A 12,929-nucleotide genomic window follows, 5' to 3' on the forward strand; every position below is an offset into this window, starting at 1 on the left:
CTCTGAGATAAGCCTAGCTGCTCGTGCTACGTTACCACAGGGTTGAGCAGGGGTTATCAAAGGGTGTAGTCTGCTTACTCTGACTTAGGAAGAAGGGTCCCTACTTGGACAGTGGCCAGCCATTGCCAACTAGAGACCCCCATTTCTAACAGGGAGTATTTGTGGGGCTACCTCCCAGTCCTGTACTTGTTCCTGAGGGCCCTCAGTTCTCGAAGACTTCCACAAAACAAACATGAAAAGCAATGAGCGCAGTCGTGCTGGGATAACAAGATGTCTACTTAGGCCACCATCCCTCAGAGGACAAACAATGATGCTGAGATGGGACCAGGTGGGACCAGGTGCTCCACCTGCCACACTTGTCCTTGTCTGGGGGGCAAGTAAGGTTACCACCTGGCTGGTTTTATACAGGCCTCACTGGTATTTAAATATCCTTGCTGGTGCAAAAATTTGACAAATTACCTAAAGCTGGTGTTTTTCCCCTTATCAGTCCATACTTTAAACAGTAAATATAAAAAGAAACACCTTACAAATATATTGTACAGCTGTCTTAATGACCTCTGACAGATAAAGTAAACAAAGACCATGTTGTAAATGAACACAGACGATTTCATGTAAAGTTTTACTTATGAATCATGTCTGGGACTTTGCAGAATCTTAAAACGTGAACAAATGGCCTGTATGGTAAGCGTTTACTACAAATCTTTTTCCCCGCAAGGAATCACAACGCGGTCGTTACAACGACCGCGTTGTGATTCCGCATACCATTACTCAGCAGGTCGGAACAACGACTTGCGGAAGGGGGGGGGGAAGGTGTTGGATTTAAAATCCAACACCTTCCCTATTGTCCTCACAGACTGGAGTTGGAATAGTAAATTATACTATTCCAACATCCAGCGCCCCCCCTCCGCAAGTCATTGTTTCGACTTGCGGAGTAATGGTATGCGGAATCACAACGCGGCCGTTGTAACGACCTCGTTGTGATTCCCTGCGGGGAAAAAGACTGCGGTATAACAACATACATTCGGCCTGTATTGTTGTCTGGGAAAGGTGACAACCTCAGAGGGGGGGGGCTCCTGCAGGCAGTAAGGTTACTGGATTCCTGCTCCAACTCACAGCGGTGAGTAACAGACGGACACATTCAATTTCTGTAAGGCACAGGGAGATAAAGTGATTTGCCCAGAATCACAGGATGTTGAGCGTCCCTGCCGAGACTCGAACCCGGTTCCCCAGTTTGGAGGTAGACCGCCCTAGCCGTTAGACCACTTCCTCTCCCCTTTCTTATATTATTTATTATATGGTGCCCCAGTAATGTAGGGGCACTACCAACGTTAATCAGAATGTTTACGGGGCTGCCAGGAGTATAGAAGTGTAGGAGTCCCCCCAGGAGCTCCCTCCACAGATTTTTTGGTTGTGCTCAATGTCTTGCAGGATTTCGTATTGATGACCCTTGGAGTGGTTTTCTACTTTCATATAGAACTCTTGAAACTAGGGTTTTTGCTCAGAGGCTTTTGAGTGTAGGGACTCCTGTTGGATAAACATTTTATTGAAATTAAAACACTTTAATCACAATAAGAAAGTTAATAGTTCATCAATACATGTTTCAATGAAAGTCTTTAAAACACTTTATTGACAATCCTATGTTTAACAGTGAGTCCTGACAGACTTTAATGAGTGTCTTAATAAGATAGTACTATCCTTAGGGAGTTCACTGGTGTTGACCTGGATTATTGTAATATACTTATACTTTTATTAATGTATTAATGTAGTAGCACCTTGACAAAGTCTGTGGACCTGCCATTTGATAACTACATCACCTGATTTTGCATCATTTGATATGACAGCTGTGATGTCATCAATAATCTCATTGAACATGTCGTGAGTGACACAATATGTGTGGTCATAAGCAGTGCATGATGGTGGTGCATGTTATAGTTACTTCTCTAAACTATATCTGGTGAATTTCAGTGTTTTTTAAATGTAAGACTTTAGTTCTTATCTCATTTCAAAACATAACAATAAAGTCACTTTAACCCTTGTTTTTATTAGTTACATTCCGTTTTTATTAACGTAAGCTGAGGTCTTATTACCATACGTAACTATAAAGTCATTTTAATCTTTTTTTTCAGTGAAAATAAATATATATAAATGCTGGGTAACTTTTAATATGGTTAAATACTGCCCTCAAGAGGTTCTGGTGAGATTCTGGTCACATCATAAACCACAAAGGAAGGGTGATTTGCAAATGTCATCAAAACTCCAAGATGGCAATATTGGACAATATTATACATTGTCCCCATTATGTATTTTTTATATTAGACGTTTATTTGGGGTCAGTTTGCTTGAAAAAGGGTTTTTCTTTTAAGTGCTGTTAACAATTGACAGTGATTGGTATTAGAATGTTTAGGCTTTGTTTACGTTTGTTGAATAAAATATTAATAAAACAACGGACAATGCTAAGTGTCAGTGGATATAGGGGATTCCTTTAGTATTTTTGGTGAATTTCTATGTGTTCAATGTAAATTTAGATGTCCATTGCAGTGTGCCCATTGTCAGGCCCCAACCCCCCACCGTGCATGGCCGAAGGGCGCCCAACCAATTTTTTTTTATGCACTTCTGATCCGCAGATCCACAGAACCCCCCTAAAAACATTTTGTTTATTTGACCCCCCTGCAAGTATAGGGAGATCAAAGTACCCCGAGCCTGCCCCCTTCTAAATTATTTAATTTTCTAGGACTTGGGGTCTGAGCCCCTGAGTCTTAAAATGGAGACCCCAACTTTTCCTTCAGGTTGCAGTCAGCCAATCACAGTACACATTTGATCGTGCAGACATGTGGATCCACCGTGAATAATTGTAGTCAGCAAATCACAACATGGTAGGATTCAAGGATTCTGCACTGTACATTGGTGGTGGAGCCACGAACCTTAATTTCTCAAAAACTACTGAACGGATTTACAGTAAATCTTAAAAAGCACTCTTTCTGGATAAAGTTCTAGCTTTCTTTCATATTTGGTGTAATTCCTTTCAGCCATGTTTTCCAGTATAACTGTTCAATTTTTCCATGGAAAATTGCATGGGGAAATTTGTTTTGGACCCGCAATTTTCATAGGCCGCTGCTTGATGGATCACCCAGAAATGTTTCAGGAAGAAACTGAAGTGAATGAGACTTTTTGGGATTGTTTCGTGAAGATTTGTCAAACATCACCAAATTATTAGCAAACCAAAAAATCGATTTCTGATTGAAATTTAGTCCTAATCATAACTTCCCATTAGTGAATTCCACTGTGTAATAGTGTAATATATATTAGGTAGTGTAATATATATTAGGTAGCGTAATATATTTTAAGTAGTTATAGTTAGGTCAGCTGTTCCATAGGAAAAGCATTTTTCGTATTGTTAATAACTTTGGCACCGTTTAACGAATCATCACAAAACGTTTTAAGAATGTGCTACTTTTTCACTAGTTTGTGCATGAAAAGTTTTGGAGTGATCAATGAAGTGGGGGTTGAGAAAAATGGGGTCCCCAAAACACAAAATCCCCATGCATTTTCCATAGTCTTCTTTAAGACAAGCTACCACAATAAATGTTTAATGGATTCACACCAAATTTTGCAGGAAGCTAGATCTTTGTCCACAAATTGTACTTTTTGTGATTTGGTGCAAATCCATTCAGTAGTTTTTGAGAAATTAGGGGTAAACATAATTGTATCTCTGGACGGTTGGGTCTGTGAGAGGCTCAAGAAACTCTAGCAGAAGCAGCAATTTAAAAATGAAACGTTCTGATTGGCCCAGGGAGCTTTATTTATCTTGGGTATATCACTCCTATGGGAGCAAGCGCTCTGATTGGCTGCTAGCAACATGAGAAAAATGTTGCTGGCAGCCATTACAGTACTCGGGGACATAGTCCCCGCCCCTGAAATAAAAATAAAAATAGTATAAGGAGGCAAGGTAGGGATACCCTGACCCCATAGCCCCTATGGAGGGGACCCAGGGGGACCTCTCCTGAGGCCCAAAAAAAGGGCAACAAATGTGCCCAAAAAAAAAATGGCGGCTGGGCTGCATTCACTAAGTTTATGCTCCAGGGAGCCCACACCCAAAGCTGTATTCATAAAGGTGTGAGTGGGTTGAGTGGCCCCCTTCCCTGAGCTTCAAGAAGCCCCAGGGAGCCTACCTCTTGGGCCAGAATTCGTTTATAGGGGTAGGAGTTGCTGCACGCCCCCTCTCCCGAGCCTCTAAAAGCCCTGGGGAGTTTACCCCAAGGGCTGAAAGTTTATAAAATAGGGAAGGCTGTGTAAAGGGTGGTTCTTCACAAGTGGAAACCCTCATACATAGGCCTGTAGAAACCGATGCCTGTTGTACCTGTTGCCTATGCTGGCGTAGTTGCTTGCACATGTCTGGCACTACCTCACCAGTGCCTATAAGTCCCTGTGGAATGCATAAATGAATAAACTTACTGGATGCAGAGTGTCACTAATATTGAGATGTGAATACACAACTGATGTAGCAATGACTACAACTAGTGTTCAGAGACAAGTAAAAGGTTTACATGATCTACAAGATTTATTGAGAGCATTGGGTCTCCACTGAACATGCCCGTCCAAGCTCTCTCGAGTGGCTGTCACATGGAGTCCTTCTCGGGTGCTGATGATGCGGGGGTGGCAGGGGGCTCGGACTTCTCCTCAGGTACAGTTGCCAGGTCTGATGTCCTCTGCCCACACCGTGCCACTGTGAACCTGCTCATTCGAAGGGCCTCTTCATAGCAGGGAGGCGTCTCTGTGCCCGGGGGCATCGTGAAGACTGACGGCAAAGGTGCGACATTGTGGGAGTGTGCCACAGCAAATATCCTCCGGGCAGCGGGGCCGAACACAGACTGCAGGGCTGGTGAGAGAAGAACATGGATAAAATGAGGTCCTACTTCTGTACAAAAGTGGTAATAATTTTGGCCAAAGTTTTGCAGAAATATTGGGAGTACGTGATGCTGTAGCGTGCGCCATCTGAAGTTGAGGAAGATGTAGCACCCACCGTCTGTCATGTCCCCCTGATTGTCACTGTCTCTACAACTGAGGCCCTTCCTTCCTTGTGGCACAGGGAATGAGTGTTCTCTGCTTCTTTTGGTCGTCAGGTAGTATTTATAGAGCTCACTATGAAGCTCATTAGAGAGCAAACTCTTCCCCAAGGACTGATCTGAGAACAGACGTCCTAAAATATGCAAATTAGGTATCTTTTAGATTTTTTTTTACAATTTCCAATGTTTTTGTTGCAACAAAATGGACCAGCAAGGGGGTTCCTGAGGTGGGCCCTAAGAGGTGTCAGCCATCTACCCCCCCGCATTGTTAATAGTTTTATTGGGCGGGGATTCACTGTTCACTGTATGCTTAAATGTTGGTTTCATGCTGGTCTGAAGGTTGTGGTGGGCGTGCACTTGTATCAATGTGGTGCGGTGGTTCTCTCTGCCCTTTTGGTAGCATTGGCTTTTTTTGTTACTCTGACTAAAATGTCCATTTATACCCATCACATTGCCCGCTTCCCTGTGTATACACACACACAGACACCCACCCATATATATATATATATATATATATATATATATATATATATATATATATATATTCTAATCTCCTTACCGTGGGTGGATTATACTAATGTTAAAGGTTTAGACCTACAGATGCTGTTTATTCAAAGTAATTTCGGATCCAATCCTCCACAGTGAATGCCTTCCCCTCCTTCTTACCCTATCCTTCCCTATCTGCCTCTCAGTCACCCCCTGCCTCCCCCCCCACACACACACCCACTAGTTGCACTAGCTTGGGAACACATACATTGCAGTTTGAGAAGTAAAGCTATAGCCCTCCTCCTCTTCTCACTCACTGAATGGGCCCCCTTCTATGGAGGTGCTGGTTCGGCAGTGGTGTCTTTTAGTAGGTGAGGTTAGACTGGAGAGGTGATTTATTTAAAAATGTGGGGTGCTCACTAGCAGCGACCAGCATTGAACTAGGGCGGCCTGACCTGCTAAGCTTGGCTACTGCAGTCAGCCTGCAGGTGATTGGCACTGCCCCCAATGCTGCACCAGGACAGCTGCTCTCTGGTCAGTTGCACTGAACACGCACGCGCACCCACCCACACATACACGGGCACACACACACGCACAAAAAAGGCATCGTTCATCAAACAGCCAATAGTCTGTGGTGCCAAGTGATGCGGCTTCAGTCAAGAGCACGTGGGTCAAGAGTCTGGCCAAAGCAGAGTGAGCGCACTCTTGATATACTGCAGCGGCCCAGCCGTCAGTGACATGCACCGCGTTCTGCTCAGTGCATGCATCCTGGCCCCTCTTTAATTTAGGTTTATGCTCTATTAAGAGATTGGGAAACGGGTTGAATAAAAGAGTTTTCAATCATCCTCATACCTCCTGCTGCTCCAGTCAAATGTCTGTAAGGTGCTGGGTTAAGGAGCCGGCACTTCACTGGGACTCATAGTTTTGGTTCCTCTTTGCTGCCTAGCGCTGACCTTATATTGGGTGTGTGAATGGGTGCTGTGGGCATTACACTGCTGATCTGGTCCAGAATGTTGAAGTCCTCTTTCTCGGTCCAATCACTGCACGGGCTCTGAGCAGTAAGAACTGAGCATTACTCCATCTAGAGAAGTTCACGCTAAAACCTCCTCCCATCCTTTCTTCTCTACACAACATTCACATTCATCCTCCTTATATCTGGTGAAACGTTGATCTGCTCGGTCAATCAAGTTGCGCCCTAAATGGTCTTAAACTACACCCTGCCCTTCACTCGGAGGAGCTTTATTCTGGCGCGAGGGAGGATAAGCCGATAGGACCCATGCCTCCTTCCCTTCTATAGAGGCCGCCAGCTAGACAATACTCATGCTCCTCTTCTAAAATGGCTCGTGACAGAGCCGTCAACTGGTCATCACTCAGACGGCCCACTCCACTGAGGCTGGTATCAGAAAGGTAGGCTGCTTTCAACCAACTCAACCAAACAGCTCCCATTTGAGAATTCTACTTGTGTCTTAGCCCAAGTTATTTTCCTATGGTGAAGAATGATGGTGATGGGTGACTTGTATATTTGTACGGTCACTTTTAAGAAGGAATCAATCCAGGAAATATAATTAGAAGAGTTTACTCAGCTCACAGCATCGACCCCTGACCAACAGCCACCTCTCCTGCCAACTGCCCAACTCCTGCCACCAAGGACACCCTCACGTAACATCTCACATTTTAAATTTGCTAGCAGGAGCTGGAGCAGGGAGCAGGTGGCAATGTCCCTACATAACAATCACAAGAGCATTACAGTAACCAAACAAAGGGGCATATTAACAAGCCAGGCGATAAAATTATCGCCGCTTTAGCGGCAGAAAACTACCGCTAAAACGGCGATAATGGGCTTGATAATATGCTTTATGGAATTCCAATTGAAGCCCATATTAGACGTCCTTCACATCTAACAAGGGCGTCAATTGGAATTCCATAGAGCATATTATCAAGCCCATTATCGCCGTTTTAGCGGCAGTTTACTTTTATCGCCTGGCTTGTTAATATGCCCCAAAGTGTCACAATATTGTAGGTCCCTCAAATCCATGCTTTCCTGATGCTGGACTGATGATGCAGGTGGGGTGATAATATTTTAACGAGCAATCAAAACATTTGCTGGGCACAGGCCCAGAGTGGAGCCATTTTTATTGTCCTGAAGAAGAGCTGAGCAACCTGCTCCGAGGTACAAGATGTGGAAGAGGTGAAGCTAGGTGTGCCTCGGTCAGGTGATTCTGCAGAGCGCAGGGCCTCAAATGCTGGACAAGTTCTCATAAAATAAATTTACCAGCTCACAATATACTTTTGAAATTGCACAAAATGAGCTGTCACTCATAAGACACAAGGCTTAGTAACAATCTGCAAAACTTTACATCTGTTATTGGAGAAGGACCATTTTGTCTAAGTTGACTTGACCATAGATTTCTAAGGGAAGGTCCTTCCACCTTCTTAGCAGGGCCTGGATTTCACTGCGAGACTTATCTAGATTCTAATCTGCTACCAACATTTCACAATGCTATTTAATAGTATCCCACTTTTATTTTCAAAAGCTAGATTTACAAAAATTATGGGTATGCATGGCAGCTTTATCTTGGCTTAAATCTTGCACAAATCTCCAAGAGAAAACTTAGGGGCAAGTCAGAAAAGGGTGGGCTAGCATTACCAGATTTCCAAGTATTAAACTATGCTTTTCAGATAAAAAACAGCAACATGTTCCGAATTGCAATTTGTGTTTAGCGATTCAGTGTTGGGAAGGGGCGTGTTTAGGGCTTTAGTGACTGGACCTTTGTTTGCAGAAGAGTAAGCTTAGAGGTCAATCATTCCACCAATTTCTGCTCTGTTTCTGTTTTAATATCCATGCTTCTGCTCTGTCCACCGCCTCTATCAGCTGGGCTGACCAGTGAACAAGTCCGGCAAGGAAACTGGACTCCGGCATATTTTATTATATTGCATCTGTCACATGTTATTGTGATGGGCGCTTTAACTTACTATGAAATGTACATTTCTGAAGCCAATATCTACACAGTTTAAGACAAGAACAAGAAAAACAATCTCTTAAGAGCAATTGGAAAACATAAATGTATTGGGTGCAAATATGCAGGCCTTAGACTGAAATGCAGCCACCTTCCAAAAATGACGTTTTTTATTTAAGAGGGACATAGGGATAATACATTGGGAATCCTATTAATTTATAATTATTTTATGGCTATTATTCCATATTTTATCGGCCAATACAACACTCTGTAACTGTTAAAAATGTTTGATTTGGGCTTATTTTGTAAGAATACAATTCCCAGGGTCCAAGGTGTTTCTCAGGAGTACACTGCATTACCTGCTAACCTTCACAATCAATCAAGTTTTTTTCCACTATTCCAGGTCACCTCAAGCTGTAGGGATGGCCTTGTAGTGCTACTTTTATTATTTTTAAAAGTATAGTCAATGGTTGAACACTATACTGATGTGTGATGGATGCTGAAATATGACCATAGACTATCACCAAGTGGTGGGCACTAATAAATATGTGCAGGTACTGAGCACCGTCAAACACCGGCACAAATCAAGCACTGGCTTAATGTGTTTCTTAATGCTTTTGCTTTAAATGAAGTCTGAGTATGTTTCGCCACTATATCTTATCTCCTCTGGGTCTGCGTTAGGTCATCATCTGCATTGAAAAGCTGTGGGTACTCACAGGTAAGGGTGCTCTGAATGGTGCTGTCATGGTCAATGGCGATGACTGTGACTTCATAGGGTCGGGCCCCTTCCTCTCCTCCAGCCTCCTGGTGCCTCAAACAGCAGCATTTAACAAACACACAGATGATCCCACAGGTTAGGAACAGCAATCCCAGCCCCACAATCAACCTGCACAGAAGAGACACAAGAAGTACACATGGAGCAGTAAACAGATGCTATAGAGGAAGCAGACTAGCATGCCAAGAGATAAGAGAAACCCCTCCAGGCTTTTGTAGCTGAAATAGTGGGTAGGCCTTGGCAGGTAGTGTTAGCTTCCAGACTTGGCTTAGCCCCTGGGTTTACAGTGGATGTTTCTCAACTTTGTTTGCCTTTGTGAATAGAAGGCACTTGAAGTTTCTATTTACCCTTTACCTTTTCTGTGTTCTCACACACAGCATTTGTACTTTACCTTGTTTCTTGCCCAAGCCAGGTGAATAGTCAGTCTTATGGCATAGATACTTTTATGGCTGCTTAATTGTGATAGGACCTTGAGTGGCTCCTACTCTTTGCCTCGGTACAAGTGTCTCCCAGCTGGTTCAAGGCCATGGCCAGCTTCCACCTCCAGATTGTATCTGCTCCCTATATCACCATCACTCGATATATGGGGTTGGTTATAAAGCGAAATAAAGCAAACGTAACTGCGCTTTCAGTTTTTTTTTACACTCACTAAAAGGTACATAAAGACACTACGGGACTGGCCCTCAAAGCGCCCTGGTCCTCACACAGATGGCGTTTGTCTGGTTTTGTCAGTGTGTATCAACACTGTAAGGACCAGTCCGGTGCTCACAGTATGGGTTAAACATGCCTCCTCTCCCCCACACACACCAACACCACTTCCCTGAAAGTAATGTCTCTTCCTCCCATGCAATACTCAGGGGGATATTCACAAGGAAGTGGTGGAGAGAGGCGTTAGCTTTCGTGGTTTAGCGCCTCTCTCCGACACTTCGGAAAAGCAAGGCTGCACCATATTCACAAGGACATGGTGCAGCCTTGCTTTTCCCCCTGCGATGGCGCTAAGTTTCATAACTTAGCGCCAACGCAGGCACCCTTGCACCAGAGTGCAAGGGTGTCTGCAAGCAGGGAGGTTTGTTTATGTACAGGAAAACTCTCTCTAGCACAGTCAGGCCAGCAACCTTCCAAGCACTTCGCCCACCCATGCATGTGCCGGTGCTAAGTCTGGCCATGCCTGGACAGGGCTCGTCCAACCAGTTATGCACCTTTGGGAGCATAAGAGGGACTTGTGGCCCAAACCACTGCTCAAACTTTGGCTTCCTTCAGCCTAGTAGGATTAGGTGAAATCTAAACCTTTTAAAGACTGCAGGTTCTACTGTGGTTGCCAGCTTTGATTTTTCCACTTGTTTCCTTGTTCATGAGTTGCATTTCCACAGCAGCAGGCAGTATCCAGTTACCATTGTTTTACTCAGTACACAAGATTTCTGCCAGCTTAACAGGTGTGTGTCATTAGTTTTTAAATATGCTATTTTTTATAGACTGTACACAGTATGTCCTTATGCAAGACACACACACCTATACAAACACACACACACACACACACACACACACACACACACACACACACACACACGTGGTCCTGTTATTGGATTTGTCCTCCCCCTTTCCCTATGTTCTTGGCTTTGTACCACCCCTTCCCCTGTGTTCTTTGCTTTGTCCCGCCCCTTTCCCTGTGCTCTTGGTTTTGTCCCGCCCCTTTCCCTATGCTCTTGGCTTTGCCTCACCCCTTCACCTGTGCTCTTGGATTTGTCCTCCCCCTTCCCCTGTGCTCTTGGCTGTGTCCCGCCCCTTTCCCTATGCTCTTGGCCTTGCCTCACCCCTTCACCTGTGCTCTTGGCTTTGTCCCACCCCTTCCCCTTCACCTAGCCTCTTGGCTTTGACCCGCCCCTTCCCCTCTGCACACAGTTCTGCGACTTACCAAATGTACCAGAGCTGGACCCAGTCTGTGCTCGAGCAGCTGAAGGAAGAAAAACATTTAGAGGTCAGCTGGAGCAAAATGCCAAACACGGATTTCATTTTTGCACTTTATTTAGCTGTGAAAAAAGTGCACGTGCAATGATGGGAGTGAGCAGTGGGACATAACAAGCCTACATCCCTCAGAGAGTGTGCCCTCAGAGGACGAGAGGCCAATGATTGAATGGCAGAGGAAGGGGGTAGTGAGTAAATGAAAACAGAGAAAGAAAGAGAGAGGGAGAAGGATGGACAGAGAGAGAGAGAGAGAAAGCGAGAGAGAGAGGGCAGTGATGGAAACACAGAAGGAGAAGCCAGTAATAAAATGTAAAGGTATGAAAAAGAATGACAAAGGCCTGCCTTTACACTGACACAAATGGTCGAATGTTCAAAGATAGAGGTCAAAGTGTCAATGAGGCCCGTGATTGGCATAGAAAGTGGTCAGGGTGAAGGTAGCTGTATCAAAGAGAGAGGCTAACGGTCGAGTGAGCAGAACGCTGTTGATGGGCACAGAAATCAGCTTCAAGTAAAGATACCCCCCAAACATCCTATATCGTTGTCCTAGTCCACATGGGGAGAGGGGCAAAACATATTCTGAAAGACTGGGGCAAGAAAGGGGGATGGCTTTAATGTAGATTACCCGCAAGTATTCCACAGAGACGCCTGCCAGTGGGGCTCCTGCTTGCTCCATTTTCATTTTCCTAATATTGGTGCTCACCCTGTTCCCAAACATCCAAGCAGGGGTGTTGCATGGATGTCTGCCACTGTGCAAAATAGTATTTTACAGTTGAATTTCTTCACATACATGAAGGGTTCAGGGTATTTCATGGCTATTTGGCACCACCCAGTGGTGGCGCTCTTTAGCTGCGGCTCTATCTGGGATCACTGGCCCCTGAACCTTTGGGTTGCTGGAACGAGGGGGGGGGGGGGTGGCAGTTCGGGCTGGACTATTCCTATTGGAGCAGGATCAAGACTGATTTGCATATGGCTGGGTCCAAACTGAGTTGGCAGTGTACAGAAGAACGATGGACTGTGATGCAGCCCAGGTAATTACAAGTAGCGGAGATTAATTCAAGCATATCTTTCGTCATTTGTTTGTACATTTCAGATAAAGAGAGTAAATCACTGGGAGCTTAAAATATATTCCCACGTCGCAAAATCATCAGCTTTCATTTGGTGCAGGCAGGCAAATGATTCCAACCCAGATCTTCTGCTTCGACCACCAACAATTGCAACCAGTAGTTCATCTCGTAACAATATAGCACACAGCAATTGGGGTACTCACTTCCCTGCATCCAGACAGCCATCCTCACAGAGTGCTCCATCAAAGGCCTAGAAGAGAAAAAGAGTGGATGGGACATCTCTCCATAAACAAGGGTCATCCCTCTACCTAGGGTCAGTGGGCAGCATGTGGCTTAGGTGACTGAACCCCACCCTCTGAGCTCAGGCTGCAGGCAGGCTGAGCTCCGTCACCAGGACCAAGGGATGAATCTCGGCTGCAATGATCTGAAGACCTTCTGGCACACTTTCCCCCTTTGCTACCTGCCCCTTTTCCACTTCTCACACCCAGTCACATGTTCCGAATTGGGAGACAATAGCAAATAGGGTAATTATGCTACAGCCCTCATTTAGAGGCGGGAGGTAGCTGCAAATGTTTAAAAAATCATTGCACGTTCCAACCACTCACCTTAGAGATATCAATGT

At 44.7% G+C, this 12,929-nt stretch overlaps 1 protein-coding gene across 4 annotated transcripts in view; it reads right to left on the minus strand.

The window, feature by feature from the left end:
* Positions 1–1,653: 1,653 nt before the first annotated feature.
* Positions 1,654–12,929, minus strand: part of TMEM52B (transmembrane protein 52B) — a 137,443-nt gene continuing 126,167 nt past the window's right edge. For all 4 annotated transcript variants that reach the window (XM_085614633.1, XM_085614632.1, XM_085614634.1 and 1 more), the window contains 4 exons: positions 12,511–12,557; positions 11,194–11,232; positions 9,223–9,392; positions 1,654–4,876 (listed from right to left, as the gene is read on the minus strand). In XM_085614633.1, coding sequence (XP_085470759.1) covers positions 4,617–4,876; positions 9,223–9,392; positions 11,194–11,232; positions 12,511–12,557 — 516 coding nt within the window. In that variant the 3' untranslated portion in view covers positions 1,654–4,616. The remainder of the gene's footprint in view (positions 4,877–9,222; positions 9,393–11,193; positions 11,233–12,510; positions 12,558–12,929) is intronic.

The sequence above is a fragment of the Triturus cristatus genome, chromosome 7 (assembly GCF_964204655.1).
Source record: "Triturus cristatus chromosome 7, aTriCri1.1, whole genome shotgun sequence".
In the NCBI taxonomy this organism is placed as follows: Eukaryota; Metazoa; Chordata; class Amphibia; order Caudata; family Salamandridae; genus Triturus; species Triturus cristatus.